Here is a 22603-nt window from a genome sequence, read left to right as displayed (position 1 = left end):
ACAACAACACAGGTAACCTCCACAACAACACAGGTAACCTCCACAACAACACAGGTAACCTCCACAACACAGGTAACCTCCACAACACAGGTAACCTCCACAACAACACAGGTAACCTCCACAACAACACAGGTAACCTCCACAACAACACAGGTAACCTCCACAACACAGGTAACCTCCACAACAACACAGGTAACCTCCACAACAACACAGGTAACCTCCACAACACAGGTAACCTCCACAACAAACAGGTAACCTCCACAACACAGGTGACCTCCACAACAACACAGGTAACCTCCACAACAACACAGGTAACCTCCACAACACAGGTAACCTCCACAACAACACAGGTAACCTTCACAACACAGGTAACCTCCACAATAATACAGGTAACCTCCACAACAACACAGGTAACCTCCACAACACAGGTAACCTCCACAACACAGGTAACCTCCACAACACAGGTAACCTCCACAACAACACAGGTAACCTCCACAACAACACAGGTAACCTCCACAACACAGGTAACCTCCACAACACAGGTAACCTCCACAACAACACAGGTAACCTCCACAACAACACAGGTAACCTCCACAACAACACAGGTAACCTCCACAACACAGGTAACCTCCACAACAACACAGGTAACCTCCACAACAACACAGGTAACCTCCACAACACAGGTAACCTCCACAACAAACAGGTAACCTCCACAACACAGGTGACCTCCACAACAACACAGGTAACCTCCACAACAACACAGGTAACCTTCACAACAACACAGGTAACCTCCACAACACAGGTAACCTCCACAACACAGGTAACCTCCACAATAATACAGGTAACCTCCACAACAACACAGGTAACCTCCACAACAACACAGGTAACCTCCACAACACAGGTAACCTCCACAACACAGGTAACCTCCACAACACAGGTAACCTCCACAACAACACAGGTAACCTCCACAACAACACAGGTAACCTCCACAACACAGGTAACCTCCACAACAACACAGGTAACCTCCACAACAACACAGGTAACCTCCACAACACAGGTAACCTCCGCAACAACACAGGTAACCTCCACAACACAGGTAACCTCTACAACACAGGTAACCTTCACAACAACACAGGTAACCTCCACAACACAGGTAACCTTCACAACAACACAGGTAACCTCCACAACACAGGTAACCTCCACAATAATACAGGTAACCTCCACAACAACACAGGTAACCTCCACAACAACACAGGTAACCTCCACAACACAGGTAACCTCCACAACAACACAGGTAACCTCCACAACAACACAGGTAACCTCCACAACAACACAGGTAACCTTCACAACAACACAGGTAACCTCCACAACAACACAGGTAACCTCCACAACACAGGTAACCTCCACAACACAGGTAACCTCCACAACAACACAGGTAACCTCCACAACACAGGTAACCTCCACAACAACACAGGTAACCTCCACAACACAGGTAACCTTCACAACAACACAGGTAACCTCCACAACAACACAGGTAACCTCCACAACAACACAGGTAACCTCCACAACAACACAGGTAACCTCCACATCACAGGTAACCTCCACAACAACACAGGTAACCTCCACAACAACACAGGTAACCTCCACATCACAGGTAACCTCCACAACACAGGTAACCTCCACAACACAGGTAACCTCCACAACAACACAGGTAACCTCCACATCAGAGGTAACCTCCACAACACAGATAAGCACTAAGCCATGTGAACTGAATCTGAACTAAAATCCTATTACAGATTTAACAAAATTCTGCTCAAAAGGCCCTCTAACTAACTCACAATAATACTGCCATTTTCTCATCCCTCTGAGGGTTTCTAGGCCTTCTATAACACAAGCTACAAGTACCTTAATCCAGACACGTTCTCTGTTCATATGTGGGGCATATCTCATAGCTTCTGATACATTAGCTAAATTTATCATAGCTTCTACTAGCCCACACCTTTTAAAAATTTTTCCGTTCTGATAACTTTTCAAAACCACTTTACATAAAGAGTTTAAACTTGGATTTGTCCTGAAAATACCTATCTGCAGAGCTTGAAGTGATAACGGTAGTGAATCTCTTTCTTCCCCATGCTAACTAAGGAGGTGCCTGGGATGACAGATACAGAAATGACCTGCTTTCCTCTGCTTTCTCTTAACTGAATAAGAGGCACTGCTATCAAAAAAGACTTCGAGTACTCTGCAGGAGCCAGCATGATGACCCCATGGGTGAAGGGATTTGCTTGCTGTCAGCCAAGCCTGACAATCTGGTGAAAACCCTAGAACTCACTAGGTAGAAGAAAAGGCTACTGTCCAGATCCTATGTGTGTCACAGGCATGCACATACAAACTAAACAAAACAGGAAAGGAAGGGGTCAGAGGGTGCTTAGCACAGGAAAACGTTAGCCTTTCGGTATCAAAACCTGGGTTCCAACGCAGAAACTACATGATGGAAAGAGAAGCCACTTTCTGCAAGTTTTCTTCTGATACTCACATGTATCACAGCAGATACATGTATGGTATAACTCTGTCTGTCTCTGTCTCTGTCTCTGTCTGTCTGTCTGTCTGTCTGTCTGTCTCTCTCTCTCTCTCTCTCTCTCTCTCTCTCTCTCTCTCTCTCTCACACACACACACACACACACATGAACACAAAGTTTTTAAGAGAAACAAAGGGGAAGTGCTTTTCTTTACATAAGTCAACATTCTATCTAAACAATGAAAGTTAAGCATTTCCGAAATACGTAGACAAGAAAAATCTTTAGAGGCTACTCCCTAACACTGCTGGGCAGTGGGGAAGTGTCATCTCTGCGGTAGAAACACCAGACTTAGTATCCTATTTGCCCAGCTATTTTGGAAGCCATTAAAAGCAACCTATGCTACTTATGGCAAAGAAAACAAAACATTCCAAACAAACTCATGCTCATATACATAAAGGAAAGGGAGGAACTCTAAAACACAAAGAGCTGATGGGGTGTAGAAAGGCACCTACTTCATGAACAAGGGCCAGTGTTGTCTGCTTGAAGGTTCGCCCTCTACTGGCCATCAGCCGATTCAGTGGCTTACCATCTTTGCTCTGATACATGGCCACATCATAGCAAAACAGCATGCCACCTTTCAAAACAAAGAATTCAGAATGAGCATTTTCAATGAGAGAAAATTATAAATTATATTCTAGTAATCCGCACTCAGCAAGGTTGGATGAAGAATATATAAATGAAAATATAAATTATTGGGCAAATTATTATTTTTCAATATTGGTGTCAAAAGAAAACAAATGGGATATAAAAATTAACATTTCAAATACAGTTTATGTACAAGTCACATATAATTATATTTAAAAATCAATATAAATATTTACAAAAACATTTATAATTTGTATTCATTTCACATTTTGCAAACCATTCTCTATTAAACTTAATCCTGAGATAAGTTTCAGTAAGTAAAAGCCTGTGTACATATGATGTCAACTCTTTTTTTTTTTTAAATATTTGTCTCTTTTATTTGGTTGGATTTTTTTTTTTTATTAACTTGAGTATTTCTTATATACATTTCGAGTGTTATTCCCTTTCCTGGTTTCCGGACAAACATCCCCCTCCCCCCTCCCCTTCCTTATGGGTGTTCCCCTCCCAACCCTCCCCCCATTGCCGCCCTCCCCCCCATAGTCTAGTTCACTGGGGGTTCAGTCTTAGCAGGACCCAGGGCTTCCCCTTCCACTGGTGCTCTTACTAGGATATTCATTGCTACCTATGGGGTCAGAGTCCAGGGTCAGTCCATGTATAGTCTTTAGGTAGTGGCTTAGTCCCTGGAAGCTCTGGTTGCTTGACATTGTTGTATATATGGGGACTCGAGCCCCTTCAAGCTCTTCCAGTTCTTTCTCTGATTCCTTCAACGGGGGACCTATTCTCAGTTCAGTGGTTTGCTGCTGGCATTCGCCTCTGTATTTGCTGTATTCTGGCTGTGTCTCTCAGGAGCGATCTACATCCGGCTCCTGTCGGTCTGCACTTCTTTGCTTCATCCATCTTGTCTAATTGGGTGGCTGTATATGTATGGGCCACATGTGGGGCAGGCTCTGAATGGGTGTTCCTTCAGTCTCTGTTTTAATCTTTGCCTCTCCCTTCCCTGCCAAGGGTATTCTTTTTCCTCATTTAAAGAAGGAGTGAAGCATTCACATTTTGATCATCCGTCTTGAGTTTCGTTTGTTCTAGGGATCTAGGGTAATTCAAGCATTTGGGCTAATAGCCACTTATCAATGAGTGCATACCATGTATGTCTTTCTGTGATTGGGTTAGCTCACTCAGGATGATATTTTCCAGTTCCAACCATTTGCCTACGAATTTCATAAACTCGTTGTTTTTGATAGCTGAGTAATATTCCATTGTGGAGATGTGCCACATTTTCTGTATCCATTCCTCTGTTGAAGGGCATCTGGGTTCTTTCCAGTTTCTGGCTATTATAAATAAGGCTGCGATGAACATAGTGGAGCACGTGTCTCTTTTATATGTTGAGGCATCTTTTGGGTATATGCCCAAGAGAGGTATAGCTGGATCCTCAGGCAGTTCAATGTCCAATTTTCTGAGGAACCTCCAGACTGATTTCCAGAATGGTTGTACCAGTCTGCAATCCCACCAACAATGGAGGAGTGTTCCTCTTTCTCCACATCCTCGCCAGCATCTGCTGTCACCTGAGTTTTTGATCTTAGCCATTCTCACTGGTGTGGTAGATGATTGTTTTGATGTTCTCTTGAATTCGGTTTGCCAGAATTTTGTTGAGTATTTTTGCGTCGATATTCATAAGGGAAATTGGTCTGAAGTTCTCTTTCTTTGTTGTGTCTTTGTGTGGTTTAGGTATAAGAGTAATTGTGGCTTCGTAGAAGGTAAACACAGGACATGCCCGGTCCTAGAGGAGTTCTGCCTCTGTGTGTCCCGATTTCACCAGGCAGCTTTCTTGCAACAGACAAGTTGGTCTTACCTGTGGTCCCGAGGCTCAAGTTTGCTCGCGGGGTGCTGCCCACGGGCTCTCTGCGGCGGCAGCAACCAGGAAGACCTGTGCCGCCCCTTCCGGGAGCTTCAGTGCACCAGGGTTCCAGATGGCCTTTGGTGTTTTCCTCTGGTGTCCGAGATGTGTGTGCAGAGAGCAGTCTCTTCTGGTTTCCCAGGCTTGTCTGCCTCTCTGAAGGTTTAGCCCTCCCTCCCACGGTTTTTGGGTGCAGAGTACTGTTTATCCGGTCTGTTTCCTTCAGGGTCCGGAGGTGTCTCTGGCAGGGGTCCTGCCGCTCCTGGGCCCTCCCCCACGGGAGCCCAGAGGCCTTATACAGTTTCCTCTTGGGCCAGGGATGTGGGCAGGGGTGGGCAGTGTTGGTGGTCTCTTCCGCTCTGCAGCCTCAGGAGTGCCCACCTGACCAGGCAGTCGGGTCTCTCTCCCAAGGTGTCTGGGAGCAGAGAGCTGCTGCGGGCCGGGATCCGTGGGTGTGGGCATGTCAACTCTTGATAACCCTTAGTCCACACGCACATGTGAACAAGCTGAGCTCACACCTGCAGCAGCAAGCTTTTCCTTGGGCCTCTTTCCCCTGCCTTTGTAACTGTGGTTAACTGAGTTCTCAATGAACTCCCAGCACCAGGTACCCCAAGTTAATCAAAAGCCAAGGAAGGCAGTGAAGTGCTTTGTGAGGTAACTTATGGTAACCCCAGGCAACTTGTGGAAACTTGGTAATTCTGAGCCAACAGAGAGACATATTTAAGGACCCAGGTAACTACTACATTTCCAACATCTATCCTTAGTATTGACAGAGGAAAGTCCACACTTTCATAAACATGGCTCAGTAAACCGTTTTTCACCGAGAAGACATGTCTAAGCAGAACCAGATCAAGAAGCAAATTGTTATGTGCATCCCGGAAGTCACTGGGCACACCTTTCTGTCACATCTCCAACTCTGATGGCAGCACCAACTCTAGCAGCCACTTTGCCTATCCCAGTTTTTTTTTTTTTTTTATGAATGGAGTTAGAGCATGAAGATGCCTTCACATCTCACTTCCTCCACCCACCCGCGTTGTTTTGCGAATGAGCTTGCTCTGTTGGCAGTTGGAGTCTACTCATTCTCTCATCGTATTCCTTCACATGCAACGTTTGTGTAATCATTTGATTGCACACAGGCATTCAGATAGCTCCTGAGTTAAACACTGGGCAAATAGAACTGCTGAGGACTTATGTCTCTGGCAGCATCAAAAGGGGTTCAAATTCTGTAAAAATAAAATCCCAAGTAATGCAGAAATTTTTTCAGAATCAATTTTAAAAATATCAGAGGAACTTACATTTGCAACAGCTGTCTTAGTTACTGAACCGACAGCCTTTGCTCAGTGTCCATGGGGAATGCTTCCAAAATCCCCATGGATAGTAAAATCTACGAATATTCAAGTCCCTTATATAAAATGGCATAGCATTTGCATATAATCCAATCACTTCCTCCTGCATTTCCTATGACCTCTCTATTATTTATAAAGAACACAATGCAGACATTGGATCATTGGATGTGGCATGAACAGTTGCTGTGTTGCATTGTTTGGGGACTAATCACAAGAAAAGGTCCGTGTATGTTCAGAACAACTGTAAACTTTTAGAAATATTTTTCATCTTCAGTTGGTTGAATCCTCAGATGTAAAAACCCATGGGAACACAGGAGCAACTGTACTTGGCATTTTCTATCTTTTATCCACTCCAGTGGTATGAAATGTGATCTTATTATAGTTCGATGCAGGTTTCTCTGGATGTTGAAGTTGATTATCTTCTCATATGTTAACCAGACATTTGAATACCTCTTTTAATCCTATGGCACTGATAGGATAGCTGCATTTCCATCTGGTCCTCCTCTCTTCTCTATCTCACTGCAACCTCCTTCCCAACAACCAAGAAGCCCCTCCTACTTTTCTGCATGTGATCCAATGAGTTTAATTTCAATTCTTTGACCAAACATGGGTAGGAGATTATTCCTGAAGCAAGGGCAACTTATCAGTGGCTATAGCACTGAAGAAAATGGCCCCTGTTCTCCCCCACATACCTAACCGCCAACAGTTTGTTAAAGAGCATGGTTGGGAAGGTCACAGACCCAAGAGAGGATCCTCATTACTAGTTTTGCTAAGTGGTCCTGCAGACAACATGCCTTCTAACTACTCATGTTGTACTCACTGGTTGTGTTAGCCGGTCTTTCATTGGAGGAACTTCCTACTGCAGCGAGCAATGGTTAATGTTGGGAACAAGTGATAGTGGACTCTCCTCTTTTCTAAGTGTCAACTCAGGCAGTTTCTAGTATTTCTATTAATAATTTTCATTACTTCATATTCTTCAAGTGTCCTTCATCAGATATGTACATCATAAACATCTTCAGTGCATTTGTTTTTTATTTAATTAGAGCTTTTAGACTTGGGAAGATGGTTTAGTTAGATGGTTTAGAAGATTGTGCTTGCCACACAAATGGGAGGATGTGAGCTCAGTATCTAGCACTGACATAAAAGCAAGGTGTGATGTCATATGTTTGGAACCCACGCACTGGGTAGGCAGAGACAGATAGATACATGGAAACCACTGGGCCAACCTGTGTGTTGGTCCAGAGAGAAGCCCACACTCAGACAATAAGGTAGAAGACCTAGGAAAACAATTCCCCTCCATGTAAAAGGGCATACATGTGCATCCTGACACGTGTGTATACATGGACCAGATAGCACAAACAGACATTACATAAAAATAAACACAGTAGAGCTGTTCATGGCAGAGATCACGGCTTTTCTCCACATCACTGCTATAAATCAGTGACGCGGTGACTGTGTGAATGTCTCACACTGTGTTCTTTTGCTCAGCCTGGGTATCACTGCACTAACACCAATTACTGATTATCATGAGTTTATAATTGTGCTTGGCATCTGATAATGCATGTCTTCCTACTGTGCTGCTGATAGTCTTCAAGACTGCCTTGGTTTATTTTAGGGCTTTTGTATTTCCACAGTTTTTGGAATAAGAATGCCAACTGTCAAAAACATATTGCACTGATTATGATTTATTTAAATCTAACTTAAATTTTTACAATATGCAGTCTTCTAGCCCATAAACATCATGTATCACTACACTGTTTCTTCAATAATATTTCTGTAACTGAGAAAATAAAGGCTATTGATTTGTTTTAGTTACTCAATATATATGATGCTATTATAGCTTTTAAATTTTATTTTATATTCATTATGGTATATAAAATACAACTGATTTTATATATTTAATTTTATACAGAGATATATGCAGCAATCTACTGAATGAAATTCAACTATTAATCCTGATAATTAGCCATGGATTATTTTGGATTGTCTGTGAATATAATCATGTCATCTACAAGTAATGAATGTCTTGTTTCTTTCAACCTTGTGGCTTCTATTTCTTTTTCTCAGCAGACTTCACTAGCCATGACTTCTGGTACAACGCTGAGTGAGAGTGGTGGTAACGACATTCATGTCTTTTCACTTTCAGAGAGCAAGGCTGTCAGTATTTCAGGATGAACCATGAGTGTGTGCTGGTGGCTGGTGGTTGGTGGTTGTTCCTTATCAGACCAAAAGTTTCCTACTGTACATGAAGTTTAATAAGAGGTTTTTGGCATCATGAACTTGAGCTAATTTTTTCAGACATTTTTTCCTGCACATTTGAATCTACTTAAAGCCTGACCAGCCATTTGAATTAACATAATGACTTATATTGGCTTTGAAACATTAAATTAACTTTGTCTTACGCTTTACATGTATTGCTTAAGTCAACCTCCCTCCTACCCTATCGTTCTACCTGTGCTCACTGGAAAAGGGTGGTGCATAAGTTTCCTGTCTTGGAAAGTTGTGGTCAAGTTCTGGTATTAATATTATGCTGGTCCCATAAAGAAGAATTCTTTTTCTCTGTGTTTTTGCTACAGTCTGTATAAATTTAGACAAGAAGCCACTTGTACCCAAGTTTTCTTTGTGGGATGACTAATAGGTTAAAGAATGAATTTCATGAGTTAATATCAAATTGTTCATATAATGTCTTTTTCCTATCGGTTTTACATTTTAAGGACTTATGTAACTCACTTAAATTTGAAGATTATTGACTAAAAGTTCTTGAAGCACTTCCCTTTCTGAACAGTGTAAGAACTGCAGTAGCATTTCCTCTCTTACTCACACAGGCCTTGTCAGCCTTCCAAATCTGTTGGTTTTGTTAAATCTTCACTTTATAAGTATATTCATGTCTGCGGTCACAGATTATTATGATCTTCACTTGATTTGCTATTCTTTCCTAAGCTCTATTAAACAGAAGTTTGGTTTCCTTTCATTGTTGCTAATATGTACATTGAAAGTGCACATTTCTGTGCTGACTAGTTTGGAGGAATAAAAATCCATATGTTTATAAACTGTGCTTTATTATTGCTATTGCTGTTGTGGCTGTTACTAATTACCTGTTGATGGACACAGGCTGACTTGTGATCAGTGTCGTAATGAATGCAAAAGTGCAAGTGCACTCCGTTATATGTGAACTTCGATCGCTTTTCCTAAAACCAACCAAGGCTGCATGGGATCGTGTGGCAGTTCTAGTTCTCCCCTTCTGAGAAACATCTATACTGACTTCCATAGTGGCCAAGAGAATTTACAGCTTCAACGACACTGTATGATATTCCTTGTTCTCTATGTCTCATTTCTTGTTTCTTTTCTTGTAATAGCTCTTCCGATTGAGCCGAGCTGGAATATCAAAGGAGTCATGATTTGCATTTCCCTGATAACTAAAATATTAAAATTGTTTCCATCCATTTGTTGGCTGCTGGTTGCTCTTTTCTCCAACAAGACCTGACCTCTGCCCTCGCCAGCTGCCAATCAAGTCCATAGCTGGAATGGTGAATATGCTCCAAGGGGGAAAACAGTCTTAAACAGTCTCCCAATTCTGGAGCTTAAAGCTATCTACTTGTCTTTGCTTCTACATTTTTTGAAGTCCTTTTCAGTTAGGTTGTTTTTTGTCCCTTTCCCGCTGTGTGTAAGTGTGAGCAGCAGCCTAGCACATCCTACCATGTAACCTATTACAAGTACACATGGCAGTACAAGTTAAGACAGGACGCTCTACGCCTGTGCTTCACCATCGTGCAGTTCTTACCTGCCAGACCGGGTTTCAGTCCTGGTTGCTTGTTTGTTTCATATGTCTTCAATATAAAGTTGGGGATTCCTGCTACTGTCTTCCCTTGGTCTGAGCAGACGCCTCCCTTCAATGCTGAGTGGTATATCCCACGGGGCATATTCACCATCTCTTGTCTCACAAGAGACGTGAAGAATTCTTCCAAAGCTAGAATAAAATAAAAAGAGATCAAAACCCAAATGCATGTGATACTCCAGAAGAAGTGCATTCCTCCATACCTGGTGCACGGGAATCCAGCTCCATTCCAGGCTGAAATTTACAAAAGGAAAAGTAAACCTCTGAACATCGTCTCTTCCTTCAAAGTTCACAGACCTGAACAAAGCACCGCACAGCTCAGGTATTCTTAGCTTTCATTCTCAGTTCTTGGAATTCATTCTTATTTCCTCATTTCTTCACATACCATCTACTGGTAATTCTTGTGCCTCCACCTTTAGAGTCCTTCTTTTACAATCATTTTCATGAAACCTTGCCTAGTTATTTGCCCTTCCTCAAATATCTAATACAAAAGCTGTATCTTTAGTCTCTTCTTTCCCATGATCACCCCGTAGCATTCTCTAGCCAGACGCTCAAGTTGCCCTTTACTTTCTTAATACCATCTAATAGCTTTCACTGTACATAAAATCAAACAAATAAAGAAAAACAAACAAAAGCAAACAAACAAAAACGGTACAGCCTCTGACCTCAAATAAGGAATCATTGGGGCTCTCCCTCTGACCTCATTTCTGCCATGTTCCCTTCTTGCCAAGTAAAAGATATCTTTCCAGATAGCCTAAAGAGCCCCTTCTGTTCTGAAATGTACACTTGCTGTGCTGTACGGGAGCACAAGACTTGCTGGCTGTCCTCCTGAAGCACGCTGTTTCTAGCTTTGCATGGAATGAGTCCTCCTGTCCTTTGGATGTTTTCAGAGAGACCTTTTAGAACCAAGCCGATCCTGTAGCAATGTTAGCACAAGTATTAAAAACTTGTAAGGAAAGGCTCATTTCTTACTTTCTTTGTTTATGCTCCTTCTAGCGAACCTCATGATCTTTGTTATTTGACACTGTATGTACTACAAAACAACATAAAAATGTAGGATCGGAAGACAAGATGTCAAAAAACAATGGTAAGACAGTGGGTTCATGTTTGAGTGTTATTTCCTCAAGGACCACTAGAGGCTGCCCAATACAGAAATAAAAACAAAACATTAAAGCTAAATAAATCACAGTGGAAAAACAAACAGGAAAAACTACTGCACATTCCTTCAGTATAAACAGGAAAATAAGGGACCACACAGCCATATCCAAATTTAACTAGAAATATTTTTACCTCACAGTCTCCTTTAAATGACCATGATTTAAAGTAAGTGCTCACTGGAACAATAATTAAGTTTTCTTCTATTTTTTCTATATAATCCCCAGGATACAACCAAACTTACCCATGCACAGAGAGGAGAGGGACTGGGGACATAGCTCAGTTGGTAAAGATGACAGCAGAGCATGAGGACATAAATTTGATCTCCAACACCTACATAAGAAGGCCAAGTGAGGCAGCACACACATGCCACTCCAGCAATGGTGAGTCAAAGACAGAGGATGCCTGCAACCTGCTGGTCAGACAGTCTACCTAAATGGCAAGGCCTAGATACAAGCGAAAATCTCCATCTCAAAAAAAGGAAGACAGCAATTGAAGAAGGCAACCAATGTCAATCTCTGGTGTATACACACACACACACACACACACACACACACACACACACACACACAGATAGACATGCACATATATCACACACACAATGTCAATCTCTGGCCTATACACATGCACACACATACATAGACATGCACATACGACATGCATACACACATACAATATCAATCTCTAGTCTATACACATGCACAAAGATACACAGTCATGCTCATATAACACAAACAACGTCGAATGTGGTCTATACACACACATGCACATACACAGATGTCCATATAATATACACGCATTATCAACTGCTAGTCCATACACATGTATAGATGTGTACATGAACATATAATACATACATACAAAGTACTGACCTCTGGTCTCCACATATACATAAACATTCACATACAATACACAAACACACACACACACACACACAGAAAGAGAGAGAGAGAGAGAGAGAGAGAGAGAGAGAGGGATTGAGAGAGAGAGAGAACTGAGAACATCTATTGGGAACAGTTTCTATTGACTCCTCTACAATTACCCTCTACCATTCTCAATGCTGCTCTGCAGCCTCCAAAACTAAGCTTTAAGAAATGCATTAAGAGGTTGCTCATTTTGTCAACCAATGAAAGGCATTGGCAGAAGATCAAAGAGTGAAAACACAGTGAAGTCAGGGAACTTATTCCCTAGATACTGTCCAACAGGTTACTTCAGGCTGCCTGCACCCTTATTCAGAGGGCTGTCTCCCCTCAGGCAGCTCTATCTGTGACATGCACGTCTTTCACCCTCCCCGCACAGGCCAAGGACCTTAGCTATTCTCGGATGATTCATTGTGTCTAATGAATTTCCATAAACTTCACAAACACAATTGTAAAGAATGACGTTATTAAACTTTCTTCAATTATTCCATTGAGCACGAAGCCCTTCTTTGTAATGACCTTCATGACTGTAACGTCTAAACAAAGGAATGCTATGAAATTGCAGGCTATGTACTCCAATTCCGGAACAATGTGGTATAGGTATGACTGCTCCAAGCTCAGCCTGAGTACAGACTCTGAAATGTGTGTGAGTCATGTGAGTGTGAAGACAGGAGCGCTTGGGTAAGAGAGGGTGATTTCATATTCTTAAGAAAGAACTGTGTTCTGACAAAAGGGATAAGCATATGTCAAGAGAAAATCTACTTACTTGCAAGTGCACTGTTCCAGCAACAGAAAGCTGTCTACTTATCTCGCTCTGTGCTCAATAAAAGCCTCTCCACTCCCTCCTGGAGATGTGAGGTAAGGAGAAGACGCAGGCACCTGAATGGAGAAGACACTACAGAGAACACCGTCTTGCCCAAGCAACTGAGCCAGTAACCAGCATTCTCCCCTCTCTCTGCAGGCTTGACCTTGGCCTCTTCCTTACATACAACCAGGTGAGAATTTAATAAAAGGATGAAAATCTATACAAAACAAGGTGAGCATGTTATCACTGCAGTTATATCTAATAGAAAATCATCCCACAACTGAAAAAAATAAATTTAGCATAAGGAACCAAGAATCTTAATTACACTGTCTGAAATGAAAGAAATAAAAATCTAAATCCAAACGTTCACAAACACAAAGTTTCTGGCAAAATCCAAACAGGACTATAGTGCAAACAATTTTAAGCTCCAACTTTAAAAGGACACCAGGACCAGGAAATTTGATGTCTTCTCCTCCATGGCCACCAGGTACACCCAGACACAATGCACCTATACACACCTAGGCAAAGCACCAACACAGGTAAAATTTTTAAAAATAGTTTAAGAAGAAGAGGAAGAAAAGGAGGATGAGGAAAAGGAGGGAAGGAGGAAGAAGACTGGAGGGAGAAAGAGAAAGAGGAGGAAGAGGAAGAGGAAGAGAAAGAAATAATTACCATGAAAGACAGGCCATGTTCTCTCTCTTTTCAGAGCAACTTCACCACCATCAGTAACTAGTGGCTACCAAGCATCATCCACCCAGGATCCTCCTAGTCTTTGTTGCCATGGCTGCAACCTATGCCCTTGTCTGCTTGTCCGCACTTCATTAATCAGAGAAAGTGAGCACAGAACAAATTAAAACACTGTCTATGGTGATGGTTTGCCAGACAGAGTTATACCTACAAAACCAACTTGACTCCAATTACCAGATTTCCAAAAAACAAACAACAAACAACAACAACTAAAAAGCACAGTTGGTAGAGTGCTGTAGCCATCAAGTATGAACACTAGCACAGAGCTAGCACAGAGGGACCAACCCTCAAAAGGTGTTCTCAGTAGCAACCTTTCCTTCCTCCCCAGGTAGTCACACCCTCCCACTGGCCAGAAGGCAGCAGAAATCAGCAAAGGACACAAAGTCATTTTAAAACCCCAAGTGAGCTATTGGGCATGGCTGTTTCAGGGTACTGGAGGATTTATAGAGCAAGGCGTTTTCCTACTCCTGCAGCAATTAACCCTGGAGAGACTCAAGGCTCCCGGAGAGCCATAAGATAGGAAGTGTGGAGAAGAAAGCAATGGTGAAGGAGTCTTTGAAGCTCATAAAGAAGAGAAGACATGAAAACATGGTAGCTTTGGCTATGCTCCACTGTTCAGTTTGCTCCAATGAAAGGAGGCAGAGACAGTCAGGACTTCTGTCTAAAAATGAACAATACATACTTGGCTAAATTTCCAGAGAAACTCTACTTGTCAGGAAATCAAGAAATAAACAGATATTAACACTATAGGTTACTATAATCACATATAACAATGACTATGTTGAAAAGCTATAACAACATTCATTTCTTTTATGAAACCTCATTTTCAAAACTTAAGTGTTTGCATGTATATATTTTCAAGGCAGAATTTGAACAAAAAAGCAAAATATTGGCTAACATTGACGAGCTTACGATCACAACGATCATCTATGGAATTTTTAAGGAATTTTTAATAACCAGAAGATGAATTTTAAATAATATGAAATTTTAATCACAGCCCATAATCCATATCTCAGCTATCACAATGGATCATCTATGAAATTTTTAAGGAATTTTTAATAGCAAGGAGATAAATTTTAAATAATATAAAATTTTAATCATAGTCATAATCCATGTCTCAGCTATATTCACCTACTGTTTCTTGGGTAAGTCTTAAAAAGAGGCAGTGAAAGTTTTACGTGTGTGAAGACCACATACACGCACAGCATGCCTCTTAAAAGCTAGCAGTCTAATAAACCTAATACCAAAACCAATGACCACATAATTTGATCCTTAAAATTATTTAAAATCACAAAAAGACATGGTGCCACCAAGTAGCCCAGGATGGCCTGCAACTCACTACACAGACCAGGTGAGGCTCAAATCCACTGTGCCTGGCAGAAGTCTAACCCTGGCCTCTCCCTCACGGCCTTCTGCTTCTGCCTCATCAGCACACCACACCTGTGTGTTTCAGTGCCCAACCTGACTCCTGCTTAAATTAACTAACTTACGTCTGTATATGCACAAATAATGCACACGTTAATTTATAGCTCTAAAACTTTAATACTGTGATTCACAAACTTTATAGAAAGAAAAAACTGGTGTGGAGAGATGCCTCAGCAGGTAAGAGTTCTTGTTCTTGCAAAGGACCTGAGTTCTATTCCCTGCACCCATGTGGGTCCCTCAAAATTGTCTGTGGTATTTCCCCAAGCACAAGCTATTTATATGGCACACAGAGATACATGCAAGCAAGGTACCCAAACCCAAAAAATAATAAAATAAAATCTTTTAAAAATGCAATAGACAGGAGCCCAGCATAGCTGTCCTCTGAGAGGCTCACTGCACCCAGCAGTCAATGGGAAGAGATACTGAGACTCACACCAAACATTACATGGAGCTTGGATCATCTTATGGAAGAGCTGGGGGAAAGACTGAGGAACCCTAAAGGACAGGGATGCCACAGGAAGACCAACAGAGTCAACTAACCTTGACCCTTGGACTCCTAGAGACTGGATCATCAATCAAAGAACATGGGCTGGACCTAGGGCACCCTGAACATATGCAGCAGATGACCAGGTTGGTCTTCTCCCAAACAACTGGAGCAGAGACTGCCCCTGAGCCTCTCACCTGCCTGCTGCCTGCCTGTGAATCCCATGGCCTGAAATGGACAGCCTTGTCTGGCCTCAGGGGAAGAGGATGTGCCTAGTCCTCTGAGGCAACAAGATGTGCTAGGGAGTCCCAGTGGGACTTCTTCTCCAAAGGGAAGGAGGATGTACTGGGAGGAGAAGGAAAGCTGATATTGGGTTGTAAGGGAATAAATAAATAAATTTAATTTAAAAAGGAAAATAAATTCATAATGATTAAACCACAAGTAAATCTCTTAAAAGTAGATATTTCTCACTTAGCTTATAACAAAGAGGCATTAATTAAAGCAGTGGCCTGGAGTTCTACTTTAAATCTGTTTTACACAATTACCAGCTTTTGAAATGACTTCTACTTCTCATTGAGAACAATTATGCTCAGTTAAATGTTACTGTCCTCTAATGGCTTTATGATGGTGAAACACCATATCACCTGAGACCGTCCCTCTAAAACACTCAGGTACACTTAGCATTTCAGATAGAAAGTATCTGTTTGTAAACAACAGCATGTGCACACCAAATAAACAAACAGAAGCTCCCACAATTTACTACACAGGCAAAAGCACTGGAAGATTCCAGTCAAACAGGAGTTACCTGGTAAAACTGAAGGAGCAGTGATGGTCAGCAGTCGGAGATAGCAAGAGCCAGGGATGGAAAGGTCCACAGATTCCTCCTCATCCAACTCATCGGGAACCGGCATTTCTGGCCTTATCTGACATAAGTAATGACATGTTAGAGAGCATGAAAATAACACATGTCAAATACATTCTTTGTTGACTGTTAAGATATAAAAATTTGTCTTAGACTCAATCACTCTTCAATATCAAAAGACAATTTAAATAAAAATTTAAAAAATTCTATCATGTATCACCAGGTGTGGTGGTGCACACCTTTAATCCAAGCACATGAGAGGCAGAGGCAGGTGGAACTGTTGTGTTCAAGGTCAGTCTAGTCTACATAGTGAATTCTAGGTCAGCCATAAAGAGACCTGGCTCCCTTCACCCCCCAACATACACACACACACACACACACACACACACACACACACACACACACACACACACACTCTCTGACTGAATGGTAAATTCATGTTATTTGGTATGCTCTCAGTTGCATTTAATGAACCGAGAGCAATATAACAAGAACATCACCATACGCCAGCATAAGCAATTATTATAGAAAACTAATAAAACAATACATCACACAGTAAAGTAAGATATTAATGACATTTTCAATGTGTTTAACTATTCTGGTGTATAGTTAAATATTTTATTTATGTAAGTTTTTATTTTAATGTGTGATTTTAGAGAGATGGCTCGAGACCAGAGCAACTGTTGACTTTCCAGAGGACCTGAGTTTGGATCCCAGCCCCATGCTGGGCAGCCCACCAAGGTTTAAAACTCTAGCTCTTGGCATTCCAACCTACTCTTCTGGCCTCTCTGACTGCACCCACATGTAACAAACACATACATACATACACACAAATATTAAGTTTAAATTTTTAAAAATTGTCATTCCTACTTATTCTCTAAGGCGAAGTGTCAAATCTTCTAGTGACAAGATTGTGACATGACAAATGCTCTATTTGACATTCTTTGGATTTAGCAATAGTTGCTATGGAAAATAACACTAAAATCAGTAATCAGTAGCTTTGCTTTACTATGTGTAATTTGCATTTTGAAGTTTTTTTTTCAGTTGCTTTGTGATTACTTAGCTTTGTGTGAACCAAAATAAGAATCTAAGATTAGCACTATCATATTTTCTATAACATGATGGTGGCAATTAATTAAGTTTTTAATACTTTCAATGACACACCATCATAATGTCCATGTGGAGATAATTAAGCATTAGGGTAGGGAATCAAAATACAGAAAAGTGGTTGCTATAACCATAAAGTGCCAGAATCTAGTCGTTACCATTTGCCTGTCTCCGGAAGTTATTTTTAGAAATAATTAACAATTCCTGCAGACTGCCTCCTTCATGGGTCCCCAAAGCACCATTTCATTAGCAACTGCACTGAGTCAGGAGTCTTCAAAAGGATAAAAGAAAACAGACAGCAAATGCTTCTCTTATGTGTAATAATCTGACTCCAGCACAGCCATGAATCCGTAAGGAGAGTTATCAGAGATGCCCTGGCACAAAGAGAAAGAACCTTTAGTTCTGACAAGCAGAGTTTCAAGTGTCTCTGGCTTGTGGTTGCAATTTTCTATGTCTACTAAGATTGAGAACTGTCTTTGAAAGTCTAACCAGTACTAGAACCTCCTAATTCCTGAAAACTGGGTGAACAAAAGAGCTAGTTCACTGTCACTCTGACCTGCTTCTTTGTTTTAAGCACCAAGAATGTTTGGAAAAACAATAAAAACAATAACAAAAACAGACAAAAGTATATGCTTATACAAAGATTTATATACAAATGTTCAAGAAGCATTATTCATTATAGTTCCCAAATAAAAGGGTACTCAAATATTCTTCAGTGTATGAATTAATAAGCAAACTTAAGTAAATTCATGCAATGGAACACTACTCAATCATTAAAAGCAATAAAATAAAACTTCAAAAAAATAATAAAGGGTGCAAGGCTTAGGGCACTTGCTACCAAGCCCGATGACCTGATTTGATCCCCGAGACCCGTAAAGAGACAGTGAAAACTGATTTGCCCTGTGATAGCCTCGCATGTGCCACCACACATATGCCCTTCTCTTCCAGATGTACCAGATAAATAAAGGTTTGGAAAAAAAAGATCAAAAATGAACTTGTTGAAATAATGGAAATAACACTGAAAATCAAAAGAATCAATGAAAAAAAAAAAGAATTTGTCCTTTGAAGGCATAAACAGCATTGACAAAGACTTCACCCAGCAAATCAGAAGAGACAGAAAGACTAGACACAGAGGAAAAGCAATAGATACCACTGAAATCCAGAGAACCTCAGGGAACCACTGAAATCCAAAGAACCTCTGGAGGAAGCTTCAAAAAATTCTAATAAATTGAAGAATGTGGAAGAAATGCATAAAAGTCCACACATATACCATATGCAAATATTAAAGAAGATGAAAAGCCTAAACAAATCAACTATGAACAATGAGACTGAAGCCTCAATAGCGAATCTCCCAGTAGAGAGCCCACCCCTGACACTATCAATGGCCCTCTGCTATGCGTGTAGACTCTAGGATAACTGTCTTCTGAGAGCTTTCTTCCAGCCACTGACGGAGACAGATGCACTGAACAATCGGTGGAGTCCTGAGAGTTCTGTGGAAGGGTGGGGAAGAGGATTAAGGGAGCTGGAGGGGTCAAAGATACCACAAGAAGACCTAGAGTCAACTAACTTGGGCCCATGGTAGCTCATAGAGACTGAGCCACCAACCAAAGAGCATGTGTGGGCTGGACTTCTGTCCCCAACACATTTGTAGCAGATATGTAACTTGGTCTTCATGTAGGTCCCTCACCAATTGGAACAGGGGCTGTCTCTGACGCTATTGCCTGCCTCTGGACCCCTTTCCCCTAGTTGGGCTGCCTTCCTGGCTTCAGAGGGAGAGGATGCACCTATTCCAGCTGTGACTTGATGTTTCAGAGTGAGTTGGTGCCCACAGTGTGGGGTCTCTGAGGATAAGGAAATGGAAGAATAGGGGAAGGGTGTGAGGAGAGGCAGGAGGAGGGCTGAAATCAGGCTACAGTGAATTTTTAAAAATGTAAGCACATAAAAATATAACAAGCAGGGGCTGGAAAGTACCTGTTGACCCAGAGGACCCAGGTTTGATTCCCAAAGCACATCCAGTGGCTCACAGCCATTTGTTAACCCCATTTCCAGGCATCCAACAAGCGTGCATGTGTTGCACATACGTGCAGGCAAAACATTTATACATGTAAGATAAGACAGATAAATCTTCTAAAAGAATTTAAAAATGGATCACCTAACCAGTCCCAGGACAGAAACTGCATAATTACTGCAGGTAGAAAACTTTCACAGAATTCAATACCCCTTCATGAGAAACTCCCACCCTGCAGAAATCAGAGACAGAATAACGCCTCAAGACAATGAAAGTTATAGACAGAAAACTACAGCCAACTTTATATTGAATAAGGAAAAACAAAGTCATTTCCTCTCAACCTGGAAGGAAGACAAGGTTCTCTACTTTATCTGCTATCATTCAATCTAGTACTTGAAACCATAGCCAAGTCAGTAAGAGAATAAGGAAAAGGAATGCATACAGGAGAGGAAGAAGTAAATTATTATTCACACATATACACAGTACTATAGTTTAAAAACCTTAAGAGTCCACCAAAAAAAAATTTAAATCAGGTATACCTTTAGAAAACTATATATATATATATGAAAGAATGCAATAGCTTTCTAAACAACAAACTTAATGAGGAATAAACCAGGGAAACAATGTTACTCTCAATAACCCTTTCCTAAACAAGATACCTAGGAATAAATTTAACCAACGAAGTAAAAATATGTGTCACTGAAGAATATGGAAAGACATCCAATGTTTATAGATTATTAAGATTAATATTTTCAAAAAGGCCAAGTAACCAAAAAGAAGAGAGATTCTGGGAGAGCCTCAAAACTCTAATCATATTCTTCATAGAAAGAGAAAATATTAATCCTAAAATTCATATTCAAGGACAAGAAACCACAATAAGCCAAAGTAATCTTGTGGAGTGGAGAGGAAAGGAGGGGAAAATATTGTAAATTATACTATACAACTATAAAAACAAAAACAGCTTAATATTGACACAAAAGCAGAAACAAACAACAATGAAAAAAAAAAAAACAGATGAACAAAAAACTAAATGTACCCAGTCACAGCAAAATAGTCTTCAAAAGAATGGTGAAAAACATGTGCTAGAGAAAAGTCTCAAGAAAGAGTGCAAAAACAGAAAGAAAGAAAGAAAGAAAGAAAGAAAGAAAGAAAGAAAGAAAGAAAGAAAGAAAGGAAGGAAGGAAGAAAGGAGACCCTACATATCCACAGAGAACACTGAAAGCAGACCATTACTTCTGGTACACTATTTAAAATAAAATAATCAACATAAAATTGATTAAAGACATCAACCTAAGGATCGAGAGGCTGAGACTAATCTAGGGGAAATAATTCAAGGTATAGGCCCAGGCAACAGCCCTTTTCCCTTGGGAGGTAGAGGACCTATGTTCTGGAGAGAGAAGTTCACATAGCTCAGGCTAGCCTCCAACTAGTTATGTAGCGAGGCTGAGCTGGAGCTCCTGACTCTCCCTTTGTTGCTTCCCAAGTCTGGACTACAGGTGTGTAATGCCACTCTTCTCTGGCAATGACTTTGCAAAGCAATTTTGTTTTTTTGCATGGGAGTTCCGCCTGCATGTGTGAGTGTACGGCTTGCACGAGAGGAGCCTGTGAAGTTCAGAACACAGTGCCAGATCCTTCTGAACTAGAGCTACAGATGCCTGTGAACTATTAAACGGGTGCTGGGAATTGAACCTGGGTCCTTTGTTAGAGCAACCAGTGCTCTTATCTGCTAAGCCTTCTCTCCAGCACCATCAATGATCTTCTGAGTAGGACTCCCTCAGTCCTGAAAAGGACAAATGGTGATCGCATCATATTATAGTCCTTCTAAGAAAAAATGGCAGAGTGGGGAAGGGGCAGCACATGCACTAGCAAAAACCTTTTGCCTTCTACTTAACCAACAGGGATTAATATTCAGAATATCTAAGGAATTTTAAAACTTTAATATTAAAAAACAAATAATCCAAACAAAAATGAAAAAAATTAACAGACACTTCTCAAATAAACAAGCACGCAAATGCAAATGTGTGCAGCATTGTTAGTCATTGGGCAGACAAAGTGACTTAATTAGCCCAAATCCAATCAGAGTAGCAAATATAAAATATTTAAAAATATACCAAATGCTGCCAATGATGTAAGGGGAAAGAACCCTCAATATACTGCTGGAGTCAGTTTGCAAGCCCCCCAGGAAACTAAGTGAAGGACTAGCCTATAGCCCAGCTCTCCGCCTTCTCAGTGTATACCTGAAGGAACTAAGGGTGGTTTGCTATAGAGATCCCTGCATACTCATGTTACTGTGGCGCTGTTCACAGTAGCCCAGCAGCAGCTGACTGGTTAGAAAGAAAGTGCCATGTATGCCCTGTAGCATATTATCCTACCAATATGAAGAGTAGAGTCATGTCACGTGTAGGAAAGAGGATGAAATTAAAGATCACCATATTCAATGAAATTAACAAGACCATATGTTTTCTCTTACCTGTGAATCTTCCTTTAAAATAACAGACATGAAAGTATATATTAGGGACTGGAGAGAGAACTGCTTGGGGCAGTGAAAAATGATCAACGTTTTTTAAAAAGGAGAATAAAGCATAGAGATACGTAGAGAAACATGCTGCATATAGAGAAACCTGGATGACTCTGTTTATAGAAAGGTCCAGAAAAGACAAATTCACAGAGATTGAAAGAAGATGAATGTTTGTTTAGGATGTGGAGAGGAAGAGATAAAGACGACCACCTACCCAACATGGGCTCTTTTAGGGAATAATGTTCTCACACACTCTTTACAAGTTCTAGCCATGCTGAGCTGTTGGCTTTAAATGGCTGAGTCCTATGGTTTGTGAATTACATCTCAAAACAGTTGTTT

General features: G+C 41.0%; 1 protein-coding gene across 7 annotated transcripts in view; it reads right to left on the bottom strand.

The window, feature by feature from the left end:
* The window catches only part of Focad (focadhesin), a 330597-nt gene that overhangs the window by 95063 nt on the left and 212931 nt on the right, over window positions 1-22603 (bottom strand). For all 7 annotated transcript variants that reach the window (XR_015619711.1, XR_015619712.1, XR_015619713.1 and 4 more), the window contains 3 exon segments: window positions 16575-16692; window positions 10180-10365; window positions 3029-3150 (listed from right to left, as the gene is read on the bottom strand). Coding sequence is in view for 4 of the 7 variants with exons in the window: in XM_087549044.1 (XP_087405170.1) it covers window positions 3029-3150; window positions 10180-10365; window positions 16575-16692 (426 nt within the window). In the remaining 3 variants the exon portion in view is untranslated.

The sequence above is a fragment of the Rattus norvegicus genome, chromosome 5 (genome assembly GCF_021556685.1).
Source record: "Rattus norvegicus strain SHRSP/BbbUtx chromosome 5, alternate assembly SHRSP_T2T, whole genome shotgun sequence".
Lineage (NCBI taxonomy): Eukaryota > Metazoa > Chordata > Mammalia > Rodentia > Muridae > Rattus > Rattus norvegicus.
This window is presented reverse-complemented; position numbering and strand designations above follow the sequence as displayed.